At 41.9% G+C, this 27,547-nt stretch overlaps 1 protein-coding gene across 2 annotated transcripts in view; it reads left to right on the top strand.

Annotated features, from left to right (window-relative positions):
• Nucleotides 1–25,645, top strand: part of FARS2 (phenylalanyl-tRNA synthetase 2, mitochondrial) — a 217,014-nt gene extending 191,369 nt beyond the window's left edge. For both annotated transcript variants that reach the window (XM_032222695.1, XM_032222696.1), the window contains one exon: nt 25,367–25,645. In XM_032222695.1, coding sequence (XP_032078586.1) covers nt 25,367–25,505 — 139 coding nt within the window. In that variant the 3' untranslated portion in view covers nt 25,506–25,645. The remainder of the gene's footprint in view (nt 1–25,366) is intronic.
• The last annotated feature ends 1,902 nt before the right edge of the window (nt 25,646–27,547 follow it).

Raw genomic sequence — 27,547 nt, forward strand, 5'->3', positions numbered from 1 at the left:
AGACACCAGACAGCACCCATGGCTACATGTGAAAATCTACTTTAGATTAAAGCAAGAAAGGCTCCTTTGGTAATGCTTCATCTAAACCTTCCCCTACTTTGCAATCTTGGTATATTAGGCTCCAAGGGATTGGGTTATTTAAGAAATGGATGTAACAAATGTTTTTTTTGTGCAAACTGAGCTGTATGTCAGAACATCAGCAGTAGCAGAAGGCTAGTAACTGCGTAACTGTTCCTTATGCCTATTAGCTCTTCATTGCCAGGCATCCAGGAACAACTCCCTTGGCTCCTCCCCACTGCTCCAATGCATGACGTCAGGATCACACTCCCTTGTCTCCTCCCCACTGCTCCAATGCATGACGTCAGGATCACACTCCCTTGTCTCCTTCTCACTGGTCCAAGGCTCAGGCACCTCCTGGTGGCCAACCAGCCTCTCTGCGCCCTGCTCGGAGTCGGAACCCTGTCCAGGGTCCTCCACATCCTCCAGAGCCGGCTCATAGGGCCCCTCGCTGTCAGAGTCTGGTGGCAGCTCCAACGGCTCCTGCTGGGCCACAACAGTTAGCAACATGGTTGTTAAGTGAATCTGGCTTCCGCAGATTGACTCTGCTTGTCAGGAGATCACAAAAGGGGATCACCTGTGACCCTGGGACACTGCAAGCCTAAATACGAAGCAGTTGCCAAGCATCCGAATTTTGATCATGTGACCATGGGGATGTTGCAATGGCCATAAATATGAGTAACAATTGTAAGTCACTTTTTTCAGCATCGCCGTAACTTCGAACATCATTAAATGAATGATTGTAAGTTGAGGACTACCTGTATTGTCTAAAATCCCAACCATCTCATAATTACATATTTATTTATTTTACAGGTAGGTAGGTAGGTAGGTAGGTAGGTGGGTGGGTGGGTGGGTGGGTGGGTGGGTGGGTGGGTGGGTGGGTGGGTAGATAGATAGATAGATAGATAGATAGATAGATAGATAGATAGATAGATAGATAGATAGATAGATAGATAGATAGATAATGGTTACAAAATACGGAGAGTGATAAAAACTTCTGATGCACATCTGCAATTTATGAAATTAATATGACATGGAAAATGCATTTGTATGCATCTTACAGTATTAGTGATTCCTGCTGAGACTGAGAAATTGTGTGTGCATGGAAATAAACTATTTTACCCAAATGATTCACTTTGTAGTGAGATGGTCTTTTGTTTACCTTACTTTGCATGAAGAGACTTTTGCTTTTTCAAACATAAACTCTTAAGAAAATGATACTATTAGAATTAAAAGGCTTTCTTTTTTCTTTGCTGATTTAAGTGCTTAAACCTCTATATGTGTGATAGTCCTGCTTTATTGAAACAATCTCTCTTTGAAATAGTCTTGAAATCTTATATGAGGTCACAGTAATTTATACCATTTTAATTTTTTAAAATTATTTTACTCAATGGTGAGTATGTTATATGGACATAGTGGCAATCTTAACATCTGCAGCAGAGGTGGGTTCCTACCAGTTTGCACCTATTCGGTAGAACCAGTTCGTCAAATCTACCGAACTGGTTAGAAGAGGTTCCACCAGTGGACCCGGAAAGCAGGCCACACCTACAGAAGAGGTTCCAAAAATTTTTGAAACCCACCACTGGTCCTTGGATATGGCGCAGTGGTTAGGGTGCAGTACTGCAGGCCACTTCAGCTGACTGTTATCTGCAGTTCAGCGGTTCTAATCTCACCGGCTCAAGGTTGACTCAGCCTTCCATCCTTCTGAGGTGGGTGAAATGAGGACCCAGACTGTGGGGGCGATATGCTGACTCTGTAAACCGCTTAGAGAGGGCTGAAAGCCCTATGAAGCGGTATGTAAGTCGAACTGCTATTGCTATTGCTATTGGTACAGAGTCAGCACGTTGCCTCCAACAATCTGGGTCCTCATTTTACCGACCTCAGAAGGATGGAAGGCTGAGCCAACCTTTAACCAGTGAGAATCGAACTGCTGGCAGTTGGCAGAATTAGCCTGAAATATAACCACTGCACCATCATGCATCTAATCACTAGATCAGGGGTAGTCAACCTTTTTATACCTACCGCCCACTTTTGTATCTCCGTTAGTAGTAAAATTTTCTAACCACCCATCAGTTCCACAGTAATGGTGATTTATAAAGTAGGGAAGTAACTTTACTTTATAAAATTTATAAAGCAAAGTTACAGCAAACCCCTACCGCCCACCATGAAAGCTGGAACGCCCACTAGTGGGCGGTAGGGACCAGGTTGACTACCACTGCACTAGATCATTAATGAAACTAACTGAAGGAAGGTTCAAGTACAGAAAAGAAAGTCTTATCACAGATAAGTTATGGGATTTATGACCATCGGAAATAATGATGAACCCCGATGTGAGGCAGCTTTGAAAGAGAGACTAGGGGAATTAAGAGAGGATAAGGCTGACATTGATTGCTACTTATTTGGATTAATACTCTTCACCTTTTTTTGCTAGTAATATTTATTCATCTATAGATTGGTGCTTTCATGTAATTAATGAGAAGCATCAGATGTTTAGTTTGCTTTTTTGAATTTTATAATTTTAGCAAATAGAATATTAAAAGAAGAAAAAGATTTTACTGAGTCCAAATTACGTTACCTTTTTCAGGTAAAATAGAAACACAATTTAATAGAATGCAAATCTATTCTCAGAAGGTAGACAATAGCCAATAAGTTGTAATCCTCAATGGACCCTCCCAGTATGAGGTTTTATCTTTACTATAATGTGTCTATTATATCGATGGTTAGGGTCTCATTTCTCTGAAGTACCACATGTTTTATCTATGCGGAAGAAAGACCTAGGAGAAAAGGAAAAAAAAACCCTTAGTAAAATTGTTGTGGCCCAGCAGGAGCCGTTGGAGCTGCCACCAGACTCCGACAGCAAGGGGCCCTATGAGTCGGCCCTGGAGGATGTGGAGGACCCTGGACAGGGTTCCGACTCCGAGCAGGGCGCAGAGAGGCTGGTTGGCCACCAGGAGGCGCCTGAGCCTTGGAGCAGTGGGGAGGAGACAAGGGAGTGTGATCCTGACATCATGCATTGGAGCAGTGGGGAGGAGACAAGGGAGTTGGTCCTGGATACCCGGCAACGGAGGGCTAATAGGTGTAGAGAACAGTTACGCAGTTACAGGAGATAATTGAACTCAGTTGGTGGTAATTAGGCTCCTCTCAAGACTATAAAAGGAATGATTGTGCAAACGCCCTTTTGCAGAGGTCAACGTATTCACTAAAGTTGGAGAACTTTCATGGCTAGCTTGGCAGGCTGGATTGCTGCCAAGGTTAGTCTGTGCTGGATTGCTGCCAAGGTCTAGTCTGTGTGTTAATAAATCCTTGAAGTATCTTTGTGGCGTTCTTTGGTGTATGAAGAGGCGGGGTCAGAACATAAAACAATAGGCAAAGGCTACCAGACTAACGTTTCTACTCATGGTTTCACTTGTCTGGTTTTACTTATCTTCAGCACATATAGTATTCTACTACCAAGATTACTAGGACAATTGTATTCTCCAGGCCCAAATAAGCAAGTGAAATCTTGAAGCAAGCTGCAGTCCTGGAGAAAAGGGAAGAATAATTAAAAGAAGCAAATGCTATGAATTTGTTAACAGCTTTACATCGAAAGAAAGAAAATATTCCCTTTCATAATAATACAGTGATTATATCATGATTTCAAAGGGATATCATGAATCTCAACGCAATGGAGTACTTCGTGGAAGATGTGGTTAAGTAATGTTTGATTACATCACAGATTTTTTTTACTTGGAAATAATTTCCTTGTTCTTGAAATTGTAAAAGTATGAGTGGATTCAAGCACAGCTTAATTAGCCATTACTTGTCTTACTGAATTCTCTTTTATTCATTTTCCTTTACATTTTGTCTACTTGTAGAAAATTACATGTGTTACAGAGTTATTTTGTTTTTTTATGACTATGCCTTTGCATTTTGAAAACTCTAAAGAGGAACATCATTCTTTAATCTACCTCATGTGTATATCAAATTTGTTTGCAAACTGAATGCACATTTGTAATTATTATCTTAAAGTCACTGAGGCAGGTATTAAATTATGGGTTCAGAGGAAAAAAGGAATAGAAAATCAGCATTATATGGAAATCATCTGTGCTAGGAAAAGAATATGTATTTGGCATGGCTTTTTACTTACAGTGCTATGTCACATGGATTCCTTTCCTATAGTTTTCTTTAATTAATTTGCTCCAGTTTTGGTAAATGCCAATATTAGAAACTGTTGCATATAGATTGGGGCCAGTCTACTGGTTTAAATCCAATCAGAAAATTGGATTTAAAGAAAACTTTGGAGGCTCTTAGTCTGCACAGTGGGTTTCATTATGATGATGTTCATCCATTGTGTTCGAAGAGCACCTTGACATCTAACAGGTTGTGGGCTGCCCACGATGTGTCCGCAGGTGGCTGGCAAGGCCTATAGAGGCATGAAATGTTCTGCCACATCAGGCAGACATGTGTGGGCACCATTGTGGGTTTAATTATAAGGTAAATAAAAATGTACAATTTTTGAAAGTGAGTTTCACCAGATTTTACAAGTTGGTCACTCCCTCACGGTCACATGAACGCCAAGCCACACCCACAAAATAGGCCACACCTACAGAAGAGGTTCTAAAAAAAATTGAAACCCACCACTGTTCTGGACCCTCTCAATTATATTAATGTCCAAAATACAGCGTCCGTACATCTGTTTTTTCAGTGTAATTTTGAACAGTTGTTGAGTGAATGGATGAACCTGTACCTGTATAGTGAAGAGAATATAGTATTCTAGGGTGTTCATTCTGTGAACTTAATAAAATAGAATTCTTTATTGGCCAAGTATGATTAGACACACAAGGAATTTGTCTCCGGTGCATAAGCTCTCGATGTACATACAATAATAGTGATAGATCATTATACGTGTAAGTATAATCTTTATTGTCATTGTACTTAAATACAACGAAATTGGTTATCATATTATCATAGTCTTTGTAAAAATACATTCATCATAAAACATTAGATACAACACTTAGTGATAGTCATGGACAAGAAATCAATATAAATCATACTAGGATACTAAATAAACAATATAAATCGTGAGTTACAAGCAACAAAGTTATAGTCATAAGGAGACAGGAAATAGGGGAGTTGAAACCCACCACTGTTCTGGACCCTCTCCATTATATTAATGTCCAAAATACAGTGTGGATTCCAGGCAGAGGAGCTGTATTCAAGAATTGCCCTGGCAAAAGTTTTGTATGCCCTAGTTAGCAGTACAATGTTACCGGAGAAGACGCTTCACAAAATTAGGTTAACAACTCTTAATGCCTTTTTGGCAATGCTGTTACTGTGGGCTCTGATCGTTTGAGATGAGTATTTCTAGGTCCTTGACAGAGTGAGGGTCGTCTATGAGGTCGTATCCGCCCAGCTTGTATTTGGTGTTTTGATTTTTGTTGCCAATGTGTAGGCCATCTTGCTCCTTTCTGTCATCTTCTGCCTTTTGATAATAGTTTGATATTTTAAAATCGCTTAGAATCTTATCCTTAAATCCTGTCATTTCTCATCATTCATTTGCCAGTTGTATTTTATTTGGGAACAAATTGAAGTCCCCGTGTGAAAAAGAACTATTTATCTAGAGATATGTCCTACAGAAGACAATCCTCTATTTGAGTCCATGGTGGGGTCAGGGTTGTGACTCAGCAGAAGTTTGCTGTGAGTTGAGTCGGGATGCAGGAATAATGAGCAGCTGTTGCTCGTTAGTGTCGTCTTCTGCAGATAAAAGACGGATGGTGCCACGCCTTAGTTGCAGAAGTCAACGTTCGTGGTTCGTCGTTCATCGTTCGTGGTTCATTGTGGTTTGTTCGTGAGTTCCGTGATTTAAAGAAGCACTTGGATAAGTGATTTGCTTTCTGTAAAACCTGATTCAAAGAGGCACTTGGATAAGTGGATAAGAGCCGAGGTGGCGCAGTGGTTAGGGTGCAGTACTGCAGGCCACTTCAGCTGACTGCTATCTGCAGTTCAGCGGTTCAAATCTCACCGGCTCAAGGTCGACTCAGCCTTCCATCCTTCTGAGGTGGGTGAAATGAGGATCCGGACTGTGAGGGCAAGTTGCTGACTCAATTTGCTAAAAAATTTGTAAACTGCTTAGAGAGGGCTGAAAGCCCTATGAAGCGATATATAAGTCTAATAAATAAATAAAATAAATAAAATAAATAAATAAGTGATTTGCTTTCTGTCAACCTGGTTTGCTGTAAGAGTTTTTTGTTTTGCATTTGCTGTATAACTTTTTTCCAGAGACTTTATCTACGTTTATTTTTGAGTTCGCAGCCATCTTGAGCCAGGACTGATAAAGACATTCTTTTACAAGCCTTGTCTGACTGTCTTGTGTGTAATAGCGAAGGGGGGGGGTCAGAACAGGTCAGTAAGTTATCCATCAAAATCCCGGTGAAAAGTAAAGAACATTATGAAAGAATAGCAGAGCTCTTGAACTTGCCTAAGAATTAGGACATAAATATAGACTGAATTGGTGCATAGATCACTAAACAGTTTTTCCTTGTGTAGTAAATGTACTCTATTTACATTTTAAATTAGAACTTAGTAATTATTTTGGGGATTGGACAAAATTGTGGGATATCATGCAATGCTTTGGACTTTCAATTTTCCACTTTTTAAAAATTAAATACTACAATGTATTGTTCTCATTCCTGAAGGATTTATGCAGTTACACATAAGAACATTGAAATTACAAGCCGAAGTGGCACAGTGGTTAGAGTGCATAAGAACATTGAAATTGCAATCATTCTCATCCGATATTTCTGAAAATTCAAGCATTTTTGCTTGATGATCTTTGAATACTGCAGCCATTTTTAATATTTTTGGTGATTTTTTTTTTGAAAATGAATTTCCTCTAGAGATGTTAGAGATGCTTAAGTGTCCAGAGCAACTATTGCATACAGCTGATTCATAGCAGCTATTTTGATACCTATAAATTAACGCATGCATTATGTAAATTTATGTCCTCTTTTAAGCATTTACTTTTGGGGGCAGAAAATGTATTAGCGGTTGTGTTATTCATGAATGTAGGCTGTTTGGGATATGTTATTCCTAAATAGAGTGTAAAATAGTGGTATTCTGGTGTATAGACTCACTGCTTGATCAGTGAGTCTTTGTGCAAGCAAATATATCTGCACAGTCAAGTGTGGCATTGCAATATCATAATTCATATCCAACGTACAATCTTACACAGTATTGCTGCATGCATAAGTGTTGAAATAACTATGCCAGAAACAGGATGCAGTATGATACGTTATGAAGCCATTATGATATCTGCATGGACAAAAGCACCAAGTGTGGCTAAGGGGACTCAAGTCTTCTCATTTCGTTCACCTACGGGAATTAGGTAATTTATTTTCAAATTATGTATTGTTAATTGTGCGGCAGTTTGGATTTGTTTCCCCTTCCAGCCACATTGCATGAAACTAAATATATCTGCATATCTGCATATATTTAATTACGACAACAAGCCAAAACGTTGACCTGCTCAATTTGCTTCATTTGCTTCCAAGTTTCTACCGTAACTTGCAGTAATTCCCTGCAGTTTGGCATGCAGAGAACATCATACATTTGGCATGGGAGTCCTCCTGGACCCACAGCTGACTTTTGAATACCACTTGTCAGCTGTGACCAGGGGGGCATTTGCCCAGGTTCGCCTGGTGCACCAGTTGCATCCCTACCTGAACCGGGAGGCCCTCACAACAGTCACTCGTGCCCTTGTGACCTCAAGACTGGACTACTGCAATGCGCTCTACATGGGGCAGCCCTTGAAGAGCATTCGGAGACTCCAGCTTGTCCAGAATGCAGCCGCGCAAGCGATTGTGGGTGCACCTCGGTACACCCACGTTACACCTATCCTCCGCGAGCTGCACTGGCTGCCTATTGGTCTTCGGATACGCTTCAAGGCGCTAGTCGTCACTTATAAAGCCCTTCATGGTATTGGACCTGGGTACTTGAGAGACCGTCTGCTGCCAATTACCTCCAATAGACCGATTAGATCCCACAGATTAGGCCTCCTCCGAATTCCATCCACTGGCCAATGCCGACTGGCTACCACCCGGAGGAGGGCCTTCTCTGTGGCTGCTCCGGCCCTTTGGAACGAGCTCCCCGTGGAGATTCGGACCCTCACCACCCTCCAGGCCTTCCGCAAAGCCCTTAAAACCTGGCTGTTCCGACAGGCCTGGGGCTAATGAGTTTTTGTCCCCCCTCGAATGGTATGGTTGTTGAGTGTTTTAAATTGTGGTATTGTTTTGTTCGTGTTCTTTTTTCTTATTTGTACACACACACACACACACACCCCGACTTGGGTTGTGAGCTGCCCTGAGTCCCCTCGGGGAAAAGGGCGGCATAGAAATATAATCAATTCAATTCAATTCAATCACATATATCTATTACATCATATCATATATTTTATATTTCTGCACATTAAAGAGAGAAGGAGAGTTCATCACGAGGTTGACATTGCTAGCCAAGTTCCTTATCACTTCTAAATCCTTCTTAAGTGTTTCCTGATTTATCACTTTTGCGAACAACACTGCATCTTGTTTATTTTTGTGGCAACCATGGTTACAGGTTTTGATAATATGAAAAAAGACCATTGCATTGTTTGAAGAAGATAATATTTGAAGGTTAGCTCACAGCACATTTTAGTGACCCAGATCAATGCGGAAACTTTGTTTTCCAGAATATTAATGAAATGATTAATGAAATTTTAATGGGAACCTTTTCTGTATGCTGTCACATATGTCTGCTTCCATGAAGGAAAAGAATTTTATTTTAAATTCTTTTATACAGCCTCTTATTCATTCATTAATGGAATACATTTTTAATTTGACAGTAGTCTTATTGTAATAATACACTAGTATCCTTTAGTGTTAACATGTAATGGGCCATAGAGATGTGGGGAGAGGCTTTCAGATAATTATTTTTAATTTTTTAGTTAGAGTCATTAGTAATAGAAGTATTACATTCAGGATTTATTTTAATTTCTCCATGTTTCAGTGTAAAACCTAGTGTCATTATTTTAAAAGGAATTCCTAATAAAATGTTAATCCTAATTAACCCCATTGCTATTATTTTTGCTTTTTGCAAAATTAAATCCACTTTAGTTCCATCAGGTACCGAAATGTGCAGACTCATCTGTAACTGGATATGCCTAGTAATTGTTTCCACAGAGGTACTTTCCCTTACACAATTGATTTATGACTTTCTGGCCTGATTTATGTATAGAATCTCAAAACAGCTTCGATGGGGATCTTTCCTTCTTTTTTAATATTGAAAGAAGAGCAATAGCAATAGCAGTTCGACTTATATACCGCTTCATAGGGCTCTCAGCCCTCTCTAAGTGGTTTACAGAGTCAGCATATTGCCCCCATAATCTGGGTCCTCATTTCACCCACCTCGGAAGGATGGAAGGCTGAGTCAACCTTGAGCCGGTGAGATTTGAACCGCCGAACTGCAGTTAACAGCTGAAGTGGTGGGCAGTACTGCACCCTAACCACTGTGCCAGAGAATGTGTGTAGCTCGGGGTTGAACGATAGGGTCCTTGGCGCTCCCTGAGTTGGGTTGTTTTCTTGCAGATGTTTCATTACCAAACTAGGTAACATCATCAAGTACACTTAAAAAAAAATAAATTAATATTTCATTTTACCTCCTTAACAATAACTCTGTGAGAAGTGACTTGTAGAATGTCACCCATTGACATTCTACAATGGAATGGATTTGAATCGTGACCCGACAAATGCACGCAGAACAAAAGCGCACCGACAAAACCGCGGTGCTAAAACCGCAACGTCATCAACGGAACATCATCAACGTGACGACAACAGTGCGCCGACAGAAGCGTGATTTAAATTAAGGTAAGGGTTAGGTTTAGAGTTAGGTTTAGGGTTAGAGTTAGGGTTAGGTTTAGGTTTACAGCGCGCTTCTGTCGGCGCTCTGTTGTCAGCGCGCTTTAGCGCTCATTCGTCGGCACGCTTTATAACTCGAGGTTTTGTCACCATGGTTTAGTTGGGCACACTTTTGTCGTTCGCCCTTTTGTCGGTGAACCGATTTGAATATGCTCTACCCAGTCCCAGTTTAGTCCTTTAAATGCTAGGTCATGCATAGGACCAGGGGTGGACTGCTATGGGTTCTCCCGGGTTCGGGAGAACTCATAGCGAATGTTATGGCCAGTTCAGAAAAACCCCAAACCTTCCCACCCCTCCCTTCCCAGGAGTCTCTACATTTTGGATGCGAGGTAAGTGCAGGGCCCACACGGAGGTTCAGGGAGGGGGAAAAACAGGCCGCCTGGAAGTTCTGGAAGTCCTCCAGAGCCTGGGGAAGGGGAAAACACCACACACACACACACAGTGGTGCAGCAGGTCAACTAGGCCACACCCGCCATGGCCACGCTCACTCAGCAACTGGGCAGAGAACCCATTACCGGAATTTTTGAATCCCACCCCTGCATCAGACTCACTATTATACGCTTCACAATATACACTGAGCTCTCATGGGATCTCATCATTATGCTATTTGTATATTTTTTTAATTTAAAATAATTTATATCTTGCTTTTTGTTACAAAGAATACATAATCACTCTTAACTGTACCCTTACATAGTTACATGTACTCAGTGGTGGGTTTCAAAATATGTTTGAACCTACTCTGTGGGTGTGGCCTCCGTTGTGGGAGTGGCTTGCCACCCATGTGACTGGATGGGAGTGGCTTGCTGTCCATCTGACCGGATATGAAGATGCAGACGACACTTGTCAGAACCACCTTAAATTACCTCACACACAGCACTGGCATGCATAAGAATAGGATGTAAACTTGTTTTTTAAAAGGCATCTTTGGTTTGCATTAAAACAACTTCAACACACGCAATGTTCTGATTGCACCACAAACGCAGTAGTCATCCTTACCTTTCACAGAGGCACTGAGTTTTATAAATAGGAGCATGATAGTGTAGAATAATCATAGCCAAGGACCAGGGGTGGGTTTAAAAAAATGTTGGAACCTCTTCTGTAGGTGTGGCCTGCTTTCCGGGTCCACTGGTGGAACCTCTTCTAACCGGTTCGGTAGATTTGACAAACCGGTTCTACCGAATAGGTGTGAACTGGTAGGAACCCACCTCTGCATGTACTGTATGTAAGGTGCTATTAAACATACTGATGATTCCATGGAATTTTCTGAATCTGTTGAAATGAGACCTACATTGGTGAATCTAAAGATATTATAAGGCAATTACTTCTTTATGCTTCAACAGATTAAATGGATAGGCATGCATTTTTCAGGCATTTTTAAAAAAATATGTGGGAATGTCCCTGAGAAAAGTTGGAGAAGAAGAAGATCAGATCCCACAAGTCTGAAAATAATCTGGATATAATTTCAGCTGTTGACAGAATACACATCCCACTTATCTCCAAACTAGTCCAGTTATATATTCTGTTTTATATAAAAAGGTAGCATAATTTTTTATCCCAATACCAAATACTATTATTTTGGAGCTAAATTTGACATTTTAAGGCAGGGGTGTCAAACTCGCAGTGTCCCGTTGTCATCACGTGACATATCATGACTTTTTTCCCCTTCGCTAAAACGGGGTGGCATGGCCAGTGCACGACCCATCCGAGTCATGAGTTTGACACCCCTGTAGGGTGATTTTTGTTACTCTTGTCCCAGATAACCAGGGGTGAGTTGTTGACGGCGTTACTTGCGCTTCGCAACGCGCGCATGTACAGAACAATTTACAATGAACTGTGCACGCGCAATCACTAAACTCCAAAATGGCAGCGCCCCAGAGGCAGCGAGAGAACCAGTTTGGGGGGGGTGGCGGGCCTGGAGAATTCCACTACTGATTCGACCGAACTGGGCCAAACTGGCAGCAACCCACTTCTGCACTATAAGGCGCAGGCCTGAGACTGTGTTTGTTAAAAATCTATACCGTGTATGGGTTCTGGGAAGTCGGGGGGGGAAGGAGATGGGGGGTTGGGGGGGAGGGTGGGGGGAGGGAGGGATATATATTAGGCTAGACACGATGTGTTAGATTTCAATGCAATGTGACCTCACATGTATACTGTTTTTCTTTAATTTTTCTTTAAAAATAGGATAAGCCAAGTACATTAACATATAGTGGAAATACACCAAGGGGAGGAGGAGTAGGAAAGAATAAAGATGGGTAGAGAGGGATGGGGGAGAGGGGGGGAGGTGAAAAGGAAGGGGGGAGCGGATCTGGAGAGAGGAGTGGTAGAGGGGGAGGGGAAGTAGGGTAGAGGGGGATGATGGCGGGAAGATAGAAAGTAGGAGGGTGGTGGAAGAAAGAGGTGTATGGAGAATGGAAGAGGTATATTGGGCTTTTATTTTCTGGAGCATTGTTGACAAGAGGAATTGATGCAATTATTGTTTAATACTGTATGGTGTATACATGTGAGTGTATGAAAATGAAAATAAAATATACTAAAGTGAAGTGTCAGGCCTGCATTTATATTCCTTTTAGAATTTTGGCCTGCCACACTTTCTCTTATTTCAATATGCTGTTTCATTAGTATAGTTGATGGGAGGGGGGAATAGACAGGAGTAGGATTGTGGAATGTATTGTTTTCATTCTTTACTAGAAGCCAAGGTCATCTTTTGTCTCCACACTTTTACACCTGACCGGAAGCAGCTGGGTGTGGAGGCCAGCGTGGAAGAAGAAGATTGGACCATGTGATTGGATTGTGGGTGTGGGGACAAGATCATGAACTTTTAACTGGGTGGGATTCTGATGTCATTTCCAATATTGGGATTAACACAGATGTCCCTAAGATGTCTGCTTTATTAAATTGGAACCAAAAGGATTGTTTTGCCTTGGACTCTGATTTAATTCTACATGATACTTGGAACGCTGACAATCAGATGATGGCTGTGGTAAAGGGAAGAAATATGCTTCTTCCATAATATCAGAATTAATTAGAAATATATGAATATGATGTGATTTCATTTCATTTATCCCTTTGTGTTGATTAATGACTGCTGCTGTTAAGTCTGTGAATTTCCGGCTTTTTCAAGAAATATTTCAGATGAAAAGACTCATTGACCAAGGCCAGCAGATGGCTGCATTGTTGTAAAAGACTTGCTGAGAATGACTCTACCAAGTTAAACATATTTTCTCTAGAATATAGAGATCTGAAAATTTAGCAGTGGCATGTTTGACACAGGTAATCACCTGCATTTGTCTACAATTCCATCTGAGGGTAGTATTAAGATGATGATAATACTTTTTAAGAAAAAATGGAAGTGATTTGAGTCTTATTGCATAGTTATTCAAATATTTCCTTATATTTTTTTTTTAGGTTTTTGAAACTGTGGAAGAAGTATAATGTAATCAATATAGAACATTTTATTGATTATTCAACATTCTTGGATTTAGAACAGACCTAAATGTTCAGAAACATCAAGCAATTATATATGGAGTTTTTTGAAAAGCAGGCAGCATAAAAATTTAAAACAGTACCCCAAGACCTCCACCAGGTCAAAGAGTTAACAAATTTAAGCTTTGGGACAATTTCCAATTAAAACACTTTACCCAGATGGTTAAAATTAATCAGGTTTATAAGAATGTTCTAACTTCAAGGTTTTAACCTTGTAAGGGATTGATCAAAAGGGAACAAGATGAGACATTCAAGAAAAATTGATTCCCCTATGCTCCTATAAAGTTTTTCTAGAAGAGGAATCTTGCTGTTTTTCAATCAAATGCATACTTTAGATTGATAGGAGATATGATGCATAATACATAAACGTTTTGTAGTATTTTGGCACTACGTTTTCAGAATTCTCTGTACTGCTCAATAGCTTGCGTCTGTTTTCTCAGAACACATAAGATACAGGAATATCATCTACAGACTATTTTCTTTACATCACTCTAGAGCTGGGGTGTCGAACTCGTGGCCCGTGGTCCTGATGTGTCACATACTGGCCACTCCCGTGCCCGGTTTAGCGAAGAGTGGGAAAGTCACGATACATCATGTGATAATAGCAATAGCAGTTAGACTTATATACCGCTTCACAGGGCTTTCAGCCCTCTCTAAGTGGTTTACAGAGTCAGCATATTGCCCCCAACAACAATCCGGGTCCTCATTTTACCCACCTCGGAAGGATGGAAGGCTGAGTCAACCCTGAGCCGGTGAGATTTGAACAGCCGAACTGCAGAACTGCAGTCAGCTGAAGTAGCCTGCAGTGCTGCATTTAACCACTGCGCCACCTCGGCTCATGCCACAACGACGTGAGTTGACACCCCGGCTCTAGAGGGTGCATTCTTTTAGGGTCACTTTCATTCTCTGCTAGATCAGTCCTTCAATTGGAGGCTTCAACTGGTCCAGAATGCAGCTGCGCGGGTTATCATGGGGGTACCTAGGTGCTCCCATGTTACGCCCCTTTTAGGCGGCCTGCACTGGTTGTCTGTTGTCTTCCGGGTGCAATTCAAGGTACTAATTATGACCTTTAAAGCGCTCCATGGCTTAGGCCCAGGGTACCTCCGAGACCACCTACTGCCACCAGTAGCATCCCACCGTCCAGTGCGATCCCACAGAGTTGGCCTCCTCAGGGTGCCGTCGGCCAGACAGTGTCGGCTAGCGACCCCCAGGGGGAGAGCCTTCCCTGTGGGAGCGCCTTCCCTATGGAATGAGCTGCCCCGGAGCTTCGTATAATCCCCGACCTCCGGTCCTTCCGACGCGCCCTAAAAAGTTGCCTTTTCCAGCAAGTCGGCCTGGCCTGAACAAAACAAAATAAATGATCGATTATTGTTAATTTTAATCGAATTTTTTAAAAACGTTATTGTTAATCTTAATTGGGTTTGTTTTTTGGATACCCTAATTTTTTAAAAAACTTTTGTAATATGTGTGTTGTTTTTTTAATGTTGTACGCCGCCCTGAGTCCTTGGGAGAAGGGCGGCATATAAATCCAATAAACAAACAAGAAAAACAAACAAACAATTGTTACCTCCAGAAGAGTGCAAGTAGCATTCATGGATGTGAATTACTTCAGTGATGTTATCTCATGTTAATCCAGGGTCATTTGTTAGAATGTCGGAGGTGGCGCCCTGAGGTTAAAATTGAAGGTCATATCCATATTCTACATGGGGCTGCCCTTGAAAAGTGTTCGAAGACTTCAGCTAGTCCAGAATGCAGCCGCGCGAGCGATTGTGGGTGCACCTAGGTACACCCACGTTACATCTATCCTCCGCGAGCTGCACTGGCTGCCCATTGGTCTCTGGACACGCTTCAAGGTGCTAGTCGTTACTTATAAAGCCCTGCATGGCATCGGACCTGGGTGCCTGAGAGATCGCCTCCTGCCAATTACCTCCCAAAGACCGATTCGATCGCACAGGCTTGGCCTTCTCCGGGTCCCATCTGCCAGCCAATGTCAGCTGGCGATCCCCTGGAGGAGAGCCTTCTCTGTTGCTGCTCCGGCCCTCTGGAACGAGCTCCCCGTGGAGATCCAGACCCTTACTACACTCCCGGCCTTCCGTAAAGCTACTAAGTCCTGGCTGTTCTGACAGGCCGGGGGCTGTTGAAGTATCCAGCCCTGTTTCAATTGTGAATGTTGTGTATTTTTTAAATTATTGTATCGTTTTATTTATCCCCTTTCCCTGTTTTATTGTGAGCCGCCCGGAGTCCTTCGGGAGTGGGCGGCATACAAAACTAATAAAACAAACAAACAAACAAACAATATTTACAGGACCCATTTATGAGCGCTTCCATATATTTTCCGCACGATTATGTATATCAGGCATCCGTTAAATTCACAGGTTCAGTGCTGGAACACAAATCCCTTGTTCCCACACAGAGGCCCATGCTTTCTAAGAGTTATTGCATATTTACCCTGTTTCTTTTCTCTAAAACTGCTGAATATCAGTAAGAATAAATTACATCACGCGCTGTCTGCTGGCATTTTGCTTTACATGATGTTTTCATTGATTGTGGAGCAGTACATGAACCTTGGTCACCTTTGTCACATTTAGGCGTAGATCCAAGAGCTGTCACTGTCAGCTTTAAAATGAACCTTGTCCCGAGACAAGACAAGATAACTTTATTACAGTCCTTGTAATCTGACTCAAAAACAGAAACGGGGGGGGGGGGGGGAGTTTTAAGACAGCAACCCAAAACCACAGTAAAACCAATAATGATAAAAACAGGTGTGCCACGGCGTAATATATTTAGTGAATAGCAAAAAACAGAACTTAAGTCATGTGAAGAAAAATGAGATCAGATTAATTAGATAATGGTAATGTAAATAACACTCTACATGGGGTTGCCCTTGAAGAGTGTCCAAAGACTACAGCTGGTCCAGAATGCAGCCGCGCAAGTGGTTAGGTTACACCTATCCTCCGCGAGCTGCACTGGTTTCCTATTGGTCTCCGGACCCGCTTCAAGGTGCTAGTCGTTACTTTTAAAGGCCTACATGGTATTGGACCTGGCTACCTGAGAGACCGCCTCCTGCCATTTACCTCCCAACGACCAATAAGATCACACAGGTTGGGCCTCCTCCGGGTGCCGTCGACTGGACAATGCCGGCTGGTGGCTCCCCGAGGAAGGGCCTTCTCTGTAGCTGCACCGGCCTTGTGGAACGAGCTACCTGCAGAGATCCGGACCCTCACCACTCTCCCGGCCTTCCGTAAAGCGACCAAGACCTAGCTGTTCCGGCAGGCCTGGGGCTGTTGATTAATTTCCAGCCCCACTTGATGGAATGGATGTTGTATTGATTTTAATTCTGTATTTTTAAATGTTTCAAATGTTTTTACTTGTTGTGAGCCGCCCAGAGTCCCTAGGGAGTGGGTGGCATACAAATTCTATTAAAGTTAAAGTTTAAAGTTTAAAGTTTAAATGATAGATAATGTAAATAAAAGGATACAAGTGACCTGAAAATCTCGAGTAGATGGGGTATTATTAATTACAATTCTGCATCTTTCTGAGAGGAGCAATATAAAAGAATACAGGTTAGTGTTCCAGGCACTCCTCACCACAGGGGCAAAGTCGAAATGGCTGCTATCCACAGATAATTTTCATTATCTGCACCACCACCTAGATTTTAATTTCTCTTTTTACTATTCCTATCCCATTCTCCACCCACTAAACATAATCAAAGCTGAGTATAGTCCTTTCACAGGAAAATATCTACACAACTACTGAAGTAGATTGTAATCACAAAAGTTTATTAATTGATTAGTTTTTATGGTATCACTGAAATATTTTTGCAGCAAAAGGCATCATTAGTTCTTCGTTATTAGTTCTGGCTGATCTTGTAACTAATTAGGGAAATGTAGTGAACCTCTAATCATATTTGTAGGATTTCTAATCTTTGAGTTGTTGTGAAGAAACCCTGACAATGTCCTTCTCAAATTCAGCTTTAGTTGTGGAGCCTCCTACAATCTAACATACCTCCATCGACCTGTAATCCATCTTCATGTAGTCCTTGGATTATGGCCTAATTTGCACCAGCATTTCTGTGAAGAAGTCAGTAAGCGAAATATCACGTGACCAGTGGTGGGTTTCAAAAATTGTTTGAACCTACTCTGTGGGTGTGGCCTCCTTTGTGGGAGAGGTTTGCCGTCCATGTGACCGGATATGAAGATGCCGACGACACTTGTTAGAACCATCTTAAATTACCTCACACACAGCACTGGCATGCATAGGAATATGATATAAACTTGTTTTTTAAAAGGCATCTTTGGTTTGCGTTAAAACAACTTCAACACACGCAATATTCTGATTGCACCACAAACGCAGTAGTCATCCTTACCTTTCACAGAAGCACTGAGTTTTATGAATATGAGCATGATAGTGCAGAATAATCATATCCAAGGACCAGTGGTGGGTTTCAAAAAAATTTTGAACCTCTTCTGTAGGTGTGGCCTGCTTTCCGGGTCCACTGGTGGAACCTCTTCTAACCAGTTCGGTAGATTTGACGAACCGGTTCTACCGAATAGGTGCGAACTGGTAGGAACCCACCTCTGCACGTGACCATGCCACTTAGCAGTCACAGCAGTACCAGTTGTGGTCATTAAGTAAGGACTGTTCAGTCATAAGGTGAGATCCTCACATCTCAGCATTGCACAAACTGCCTCGACTTCAACTCCTCCACCCACCTATCTCTAACCCATCTCTGGCCTTTTGACCATCTCGTACTGCATGGCCGATACGAAAAAGCCACTGTATTCTGCTGCCACAACCCTCAATAACCTAGAAACCCTTTTAACAGAAGGAGTGGAAAAGGTTCAACCCACAGGGCTGTCACAGGTTGGGAAAAGAGCCATTTCTTGGCCACTGTCTTCCCCACTTCCTCAGCAAGCAAGGTCAGGAAGGGCCAAACATTAGGCTGGATGCGTAAATAATACCAGTTCCTGGGACCCAAACAACTTCCTGTGGTTGCAGGAATATTGCGATAGTTATAAATGCTAGCTACTCACCAAGTATCGAAATGTTGATCATTTGACTAGAGCAGAGGTGGTCAACCTTTTGATACCTACCGCCCACTTTTGTATCTCTGTTAGTAGTAACATTTTCTAACTGCCCACCGGTTCCACAGTAATGGTGATTTATAAAGTAGGGAAGTAAATTTATAAAGTAGAGTTACAGCAAACCCCTACCGCCCACCATGAAAGCTGGAACGCCCACTAGTGGGCAGTAGGGACCAGGTTGACTACCACTGGACTAGAGGGATTCTGTGGTGGTTGTAAGAGTACTGATCATACATCAGTTTTTTCGGTGACAGTGTAATTTTGAACAGTTGTTGAATGAATGGATGAACCTGATGACTACCTGTATAGTGAAGAGAGTATAGTATTCTAGGGTGTTCATTCTGTGAACTTAATAAAATAGAATTCTTTATTGGCCAAGTGTGATTAGACACAGAAGGAATTTGTCTCCGGTGCATAAGCTCATACAATAATAGTGATATATCATTATAAGTATAATCCTTATTGTCATTGTACTTAAATACAACGAAATTGGTTATCATATTATCATAGTCTTTGTAAAAATACATTCATCATAAAACATTAGATACAACACTTAGTGATAGTCATGGATACTAAATAAGCAATCAACATAAATCATACTAGGATACTAAATAAACAATATAAATCGTGAGATACAAGCAACAAAGTTATAGTCATAAGGAGACAGGTAATAGGGGAGATGAGAATAATGATGGCCTTAGTACGGAGTCCTGTTGGACTAGAAGATCATCAAGGTCCCTTCCAATTCTGATGATGTTCTAAGATGAACAGAGAGGCACTGTGTTGAATGCACAAAACTGGCTCCCCTTTTCCACATCCAGCTGATTAGATATAAAACACCTAACATCAAAAACATCATCAAAAAAGCACAACAAAGAACGTTCTTTCTGCGCCAACTCAGGGATCTCAGACTGCCCAAGGAGCGGCTGATACAGTTCTACAGAGGAATTATTGAGTCTGTTATCTGTACCTCTATATTTTTCTGGTGTGGTTTTGCAACCCAACAAGACAGACACAGACTTCAATGGATAATCATAACTGCAGAATAGCAATAGCAATAGCAGTAATTAAACTTATATACGGCTTCATAGGGCTTTCAGCCCTCTCTAAGCGGTTTACAGAGTCAGCATATTGCCCCCAACAACAATCCGGGTCCTCGTTTTACCCACCTCGGAAGGATGGAAGGCTGAGTCAACCTTGAGCCTGGTGAGATTTGAACAGCCGATCTGCTGAACTGCAGTCAGCTGAAGTAGCCTGCAGTGCTGCATTTAACCACTGCGCCACCTCGGCTCTTAAAATAATTACTGCCAACCTGCCTTCCATTGAGGACCTGTACACTGCACGAGTCAAAAAGAGGGCCGTGAAAATATTTACACCCCTCGCATCATGGACATAAATTGTTTCAACTCCTACCCTCAAAATGACACTATAGAAGAACAGTTTTTCCCCAAATGCCATCACTCTGCTTAACAAATAATTCCCTCACCACTGTCAAAACTATTCACTAAGGCTGCATTACTATTAATATTAGTCTTCTCATCATTCCTATCACCCATCTCCTCCCATTTATGACTGTAGGATTGTAACTTTGTTGCTTGTATCCTTACGATTGATATTGATATTGATTGTTTCCTGATTGCTTATTTGTACCCTATGGCTATCGTTAAGTGTGGTGCCTTATGATTCTTGACAAATGTATATTGTCTTTTTATGTCCACTGAGAGCATATGCACCAAAGACAAATTCCTTGTGCCTCCAATCACACTTGACCAATAAAGAATTCTATTCTATTCTATTCTAAAAGGAGGAAATTTTATTCTTCCCACTTCAGGCAATTATACTTTTGCAAAGAAAGGATAGCTAAGTAGGACACTCGCTATAATATTCTGAACCCTTCTTCCTGGATGGTTATTCTTTGCTTTCCTGCCAAATTACATAGATTAAAAATAAGTCTATGGTCGTGCCTATTTTTATTCGTCCATTGTTGATTTTGTTTAGAGTTGGTGCTCCCAGTGGCATCTGAATCCATCAATATCCCTCTGTTCTTTTTTCCTTCCTGCCATATGCAGCATTGTATTGTATTTAGTGTTTCATTTCAGAAAGCTATTGTTGAGAATGCTTTGATCCGAAGTTCAATTAAAGACTAATGAAAGGAGCCTGAGATATGTAATTGCATACCAGATGAGTTGTAGGAAGGTACAGATTGGATAAAAAAATATATTTTCCTTATTTCCTGCTAATCATTGCATCTGTTGATCTAGCAGAATCACCGTCCAAGTTCTTAAAATTTCAGATACCAGCAGCATTACTACTGTGTTCTCTATAACAGCGGCTTTGAAATATTTGTAAATTCAAGGCCTACCTGTGAGTATCACTGCCTTAGACCAGGGGTCGGGAAACGTAAACACTCAAAGAGCCATTTGGACCTGTTTCCCACAGAAAAGAAAACACCGGGAGCCACAAAGGTCCTAACCGGAAGCCCCCTGTTCAATTCTGGAGCTGACCGGAAGTTCAGTTCCCCCACCATAGAGTCTCCTCCTAGCGCGGCGTACTTTTTCCTCTACCTGTCATAACCGAAAGCCCTATCAATTGTGGAGACAACTGGAAAACTCTCCCCTTGCCATAGAGTCTTCTCCTAGCGCACTGTGCTTCTCCTTCCCCCCCCCCCCCACCACCAGAAGCCCCTCTCAAAATTGTGGCGGCAACCGGTGACGAAGCTGCAGCAGAGGGAGGAAAGAGCCACATACAGCTCCAGAGCCGCAGTTTGCTGACCCCTGCCTTTGACTGTTTAGGAATAACATTTTAATGAAAACATTAAAAACGTTTTCTGCCACCTTAAATATGTAATCAATTTATCGTATTATAGGCTTTCGTTTCATGGAGTATGGGGCCAATTATATTTTTCAACTACTTCAAGTACACATATAGTATATTAGGTAACTGATGAAGTGATGCCTAGTTCACTAAAACGTGTGCCATAATAAATCTATTCCATTTTAAGATTACCTAAGCCTTTTTTATTTGTCGTTCTTATTCTTATTTATATAAAACATGATCCATACACATGATGTTTTACAGAGCAACACAATCACCACAAAGAACCTTATGACACCTTAAGCGGTAGAAGGCTTACTATCTTATAAACGTTTCTAAATTACAGTCCACTAAAACACATTTATTACAATATAAGCTTTAGCAAGCAAGGTAAATGGACTATGATGACCCATAAGAGAATAGGTGATAATACTTTTAAAAATATAACAGGCTCTTTATGGATGGTGCTGTAAAACAGTGACCCCCCCCCAAAAAAAACCTTTGGACACCAGAGATTGGTTCTGTGGAGAGAGGCTTTTCTGCAGACCGGAGGGAGCGTGGTTTCGCACACCACCTGCATCACACGCATTTGCAGGCAGGGTTTCGCTGATTTGCATGGCCTGGTATGCCATGGACCACTGCTAATCCGCAGCAGCATGGGAACCAGGGGTGGGCTGCTGCAGGTTTGCCCGGGTTCAGGAGAACCTCTAGCTAAGAATCTGCCCAGTTCTAAAAACCCGCTTGCCTTGCCCACCCTGTGCCCCTCCCAGATAGCAGTCAACTGAAATGGCCTGCAGTACTGCACCCTAACCACTGCGCCACCTCGGCTCTCTGATAACACGGTTTATTTGATTTTGGCTTAGCAAATTGTATGAAATGGACTATTATCATTTGTAAATCATCCTAATGTCTAGCTGGTTCTGGTTTATCGCTATTAAACCATGGTTAAACAAAATATAGCTTAGTGCAAAAAATGAACTCAGTGATAAAATTTAGGTAGCAATCTCAATCAGTTTGTTGGTGATGGAGAGAGACCATCCCTTAGAACGGGGGTAGGCAACCTTTTCAGCAAATTGCTTCCTCTTATTTGGGGTAAGAAAAATGAACTATATACCTATGGCAATCGGTAATTTTCCTTTTGAATGATACGATATGGCCTTGGAATGCTGGGAGATTTCTAATAAATTACTGGGGGGTGACATATGCTTCTTATGGTCCAGACTGCCTAACTCAGCTTATAACATTCCAAACAGATGGCCATTCAGTCTCTGTAGGTATTACTAATGAAGGTGGGTTCTTGTACTATGTGTCAGGCCTGCAATTATATTCCTTTTAGAATTTTGGCCTGCCACACTTTCTCTTATTTCATTATGCTGTTTCTTTAGTATAGTTGATAGGAGGGGGGAATAGACAGGAGTAGGATTGTGGAATGTATTGTTTTCATTCTTTACTAGAAGCCAAGGTCATCCTTTGTTTCCGCACCAGTACACCTGACCGGAAGAAGCTGGGTGTGGAGGCTAGCGTGGAAGAAGAGGATTGGACCACATGATGGATTGTGGGTGTGGAGACAAGATCATGAACTTTTAACTGGGTGGAATTGTGAGGTCATTTCCAGTATTGGGATTCCATAGCACGATGCCAACATGTCTGTCTTATTAAATTGGAACTTTAAGGATCGTTTTGCCTTTGACTCTGATTTAATTCTGCATGATATTTGGAATTCTGACACTATGAGTCTTCCAGGAGCTGTGATGGGGTGAGGTTGGAGTCTGAAGATTCTGTGGTTTGGAAGATCGTGGATCAGGCACCTGGCTCTCTTTCTTTTGCTGTCTTTGTTTGTATTTCTGCTGTGAACCGCCCACCATTGTCTTTTACAAGCTGGATAGCCATATGAGTCTTATTTATAAATACGTGCCTACATATATACTTATATTGTGTTTCCTTTTGGGACAGCTGCATATGGATGCGTCAATAAATAGATGCCCCTTCAAAAACAATTTCAAAACTTTCTTGTGAGGATTATATGTTAAACAAAGCATTTACTGCACAAAACGTATAGAACTCTCAGGCTCCTGGGTTCACTGACAAATGCGCGCTCGACAAAAGCACGCTGACGAAACCGTGGCGAGAAAACCGCGAGGTCAGAATTGCACCGACGAATGAGCGCAGAAGCGCACTGACAACAGCACGCCGACAAAAGCGCGCCTTCAACAAACAAGTAATAACTACCTAATAACCCTAAACCTAACCGTGACCCTAACCCTTACCTTAACTTAAATCGCGCTTTTGTGGGCGCGGTTTTGTCAGCGCGTTGTTGTGGGCGCGTTTATGACATCACGGTTTTGTCGGCGCGGTTTTGTCATGCGCACATTTGTCGGGTCATGAGTCTCTCACCCACCTCTTTTATTTGTTTTATTAGTCGTTGAGCAGTTAAATTATAGTTCAGAGTAGCCTCAACCGGATCCCAGCTGTAACAACTATGATTTACTTGGTCCATAGAACATGCAGTAGAATGGGCCGTGGTGGCTCAGTGGCTAAGATACTGAGCTTGTCGATCAGAAAGGTCGGCGGTTCGAATCCCTAGCACCACGTGAGCTCCCGTTACTTGTCCTAACTTCTGCCAACCTAGCAGTTCAAAAGCATGTAAAAATGGAAGTAGAAAAATAGGGACCCCCTTTGGTGGGATGGTAACAGCATTCCATGCACCTTTGGCGTTTAGTCGTGCCAGCCACATGATCATGGAGACGTCTTTGGACAGCGCTGGCTCTTCAGCTTGAAACGGAGATGAACACCGCCCCCTAGAGTCAGGAATGACTAGCTCATATGTGCAAGGAGAACCTTTACCTAGAATATGCACATTCTTACTCTGCCTTCCTATAGGAAAATCTCTATTGAAAATAATTTGTTATTCTACATGGGGGCTGTTACCGGTAGTTGTAAATGATTGAACAATATGAAATATGTCAAACCCGATCACCAAAGATTATGGTTATCTCAAGGAAATGTGTTCTGACCCACCTCTTCCCACACCAACACACTCCGAGTCAAAGATACTTTCCGGAATTTATTAACAGACAGGCAGGTCCTTGGCAGCAAGCCAGCACAGATAAGCCGTGGCAGAAATCCAACACAGATAAGTCGTGGCAGCAATCCAGCCTGCCAAGCTCACAATTCCAAGCTCACATTAGTTCCTGCGTTGACGTCTGCAAGTGGGATGTGTGCACAAGCAGTCTTTTTATAGTTTGGAGAGGAGCCTAATGACCACCAGCTGAGTGCAATTACCTCCTGTGCTTGCGCAACTGTTCCTGACGCCTATTAGCTCTTTGGTGCCGGGTATCCAGGAACAACTCACTGCTGGCTTCTGGATCACTCTCCCTTGTCTCCTCCCCACTGGTCCAAAGCTCAGGCGCCTCCTGGTGGCCAACCAGTCTTTCTGTGCCCTGCTCGGAGTCGGAATCCTGTCAAGGGTCCTCCACATCCTCCAGAGCCGACTCATCGGGCCCCTCGCTGTTGGAGTCTGGTGGCAGCTCCAACGGCTCCTGCTGGGCCACAACAGAAATGTATACATTTCTTGTGATAATAGTACTTCACTGCAGCCTCCACCAAGCTGCCTCCTCTGTTCAGATTCTTTACATGTGAATTGTTTTCATGCTAGCTTATCTTCAAGAGGGCATATAGCTCTGGCACAAGAGTTGGGGCTGGACAAGAATGGAGAAAAAGGAGGAAATATGAACAAGCAATATGGTGCCCATCTGAAAAACAACTAGAGCTCGAAAATGGGTTGTTTTCCTCTTTCCTCTGGACAGGTTAATTATTCATGACGAAAAGGGGTTGGGTCTGACTCCATCCATTGTATTGGTAACTTGAAATATATAATTAAATGCCAGGGCATGAAAAGCCCCCTCCCCAAAAAGAAACATTTTATTTTCCCCTTCCAAATATGTATAATTTTGTACAAATTTAACACCAGCAACTGATTCTTCTTTGTTATTGTTTCCCTAGGACACAGAGGGTCAGCCATTGTTACAAGATCACTTATCGGCACTTGGAAAAGACCCTGACGCAGAAGGAAATCACCAATATCCATCAAGCCATTCAGAAATCGGTAGTACAGGAATTTGGAGTGGATGGAAGATTTTGATTTTTCAGTTTTGAATTCTCTGGGTTACATTTTTAAAAAAAAAAAAAAAAATTCCTTATTTCTGTTAAAACAAATGTCCATTATGTGGAAACCTTTATGTAAGACTAACACCAATAAATTACCTTGCTGGTTTGAATACATGTTGATTATTAGTTCTTATATGTAGTAGTGTGCCCATAATATCTGCTTTGGCCGTTTATTCCATGAGTTTGATATACAAGTTCAAAGTTTCCCAGATTGTTTGAGGTGAAGACACAACTGGACAATACAAAAGGGACCTGTAACAAAATATTCCTTGACAATTTCAAGAAAGTGGATTATGGACACAACAAAGAAGCAAACATGGTCCATGACAGGCCAGGAATTCTGTCAGAGAGGTTAGTCATCCAGCCAGAGTTGAAGAGCAACATTTATCTGTCCCGTCTGTCTGTATCTCTGTCTGTCTATCTGACTTTATCTAGCTATCTATCATCCATCTATCCATCCATATCTATCTGTCTTGTTTGTCTGTATCTCTGTCTGTCTGTCTGACTCTATCTATCATCCATCCATCCATCCATATCTCTCTGTCTTGTCTGCCTGTATCTCTGTCTGTCTGTCTGACTCTATCTATCTATCATCCATCCATCCATCCATCCATCCATATCTATCTGTCTTATCTGTCGGTATCTTTGTCTGTCTGTCTGACTCTGTTTGACTCTATCTATCATCCTCTATAGAGCCGAGGTAGCGCAGTGGTTAGGGTGCAGTACTGCAGGCCACTTCAGCTGACTGTTATCTGCAGTTCAGTGGTTCTAATCTCACCAGATCAAGGTTGACTCAGCCTTCCATCCTTCCGAGGTGGGTGAAATGAGGACCCAGACTGTGGGGGGCAATATGCTGACTCTGTAAACCGCTTAGAGAGGGCTGAAAGCCCTATGAAGCGGTATATAAGTCTAATTGCTATTGCTATCCATCCATCCATCCATCCATCCATATCTATCTGTCTTGTCTGTCTGTATCTCTATCTGTCTATCTATATCTAACTTTCTATCTATCCATCTGTCCGTCCATCCATCCATGCATCCATGCATCCATCCATCCATCCATCCATCCATCCATCCATCCATCCATCCATCCATCCATCCATCTATCTATCTATCTATCTATCTATCTATCTATCTATCTATCTATCTATCTATCTATCTATCTATGAAACTTCTTAATTGCCCATCTCCCTCACAGAGGGGCTCTCAGATGTAGAGAGTGAAGAAAATCCCCTTGATGGAGTTAAGGCAGGGTGTTGGATCTCCATCAAGGTCATTGATCTTATTCTTAGAGCAGAGCAGGAAGCAAGGACAGAGAAATGGTGAGATGTTTCCAACGAAGAGCCCATCACCAACAATGTTCTTAAATATGCCAGATGCAAGTAGAGCTCAGTTATGTGCTTTGGCATGGAGGGACCAAGGAGCTTGCCTTAGTTTGACTTTGAAGCTGCCAACATGTCCTGGGGATGATTGACTCCTGAGTTCTGAGATTGGCAACTTGCTTGTTCAAACCCTTGAGGAGTCTGTGACACAAAATATGACATTTTTTCTTCCTATTTGAATGCATACTTATTCCATACCAGGTGTGGAATTGTTTACCCATTCATAAGGGAGAGGCTACAATGATCATAAAAGAGAATCAGGCAGAAGACTATCCATCCCTGGATTAATTGGACCATTGATCTGTTTTTAAGTGGCTAAAAGGAACAAAGGCCAAATTAGTAGTGGCCCATATTGTGTGTCTCCATATTAATAATGAAAGCTATGGCTCTCTTATTATGTAAAGCTAAAGATGATTTCAAGATGTCACTTTGATAAATTGTATATAATTAGCTGGCATGGCTGGAATATCCCATTCTTAATTATCACTGTTATGTATTATTAATAAAGGTATTTACATTGCTGTACCAAACCATCAGCCAGGGGACAACAGAATTTCAGACTGGGACTTGCCTTTAAGAATGATGCTGCTTTGAAAAGGTGAAGATGCTTAGCACATGTTGGCCTAATGCTTTC

The sequence above is a fragment of the Thamnophis elegans genome, chromosome 8, assembly GCF_009769535.1.
Source record: "Thamnophis elegans isolate rThaEle1 chromosome 8, rThaEle1.pri, whole genome shotgun sequence".
NCBI lineage: Eukaryota > Metazoa > Chordata > Lepidosauria > Squamata > Colubridae > Thamnophis > Thamnophis elegans.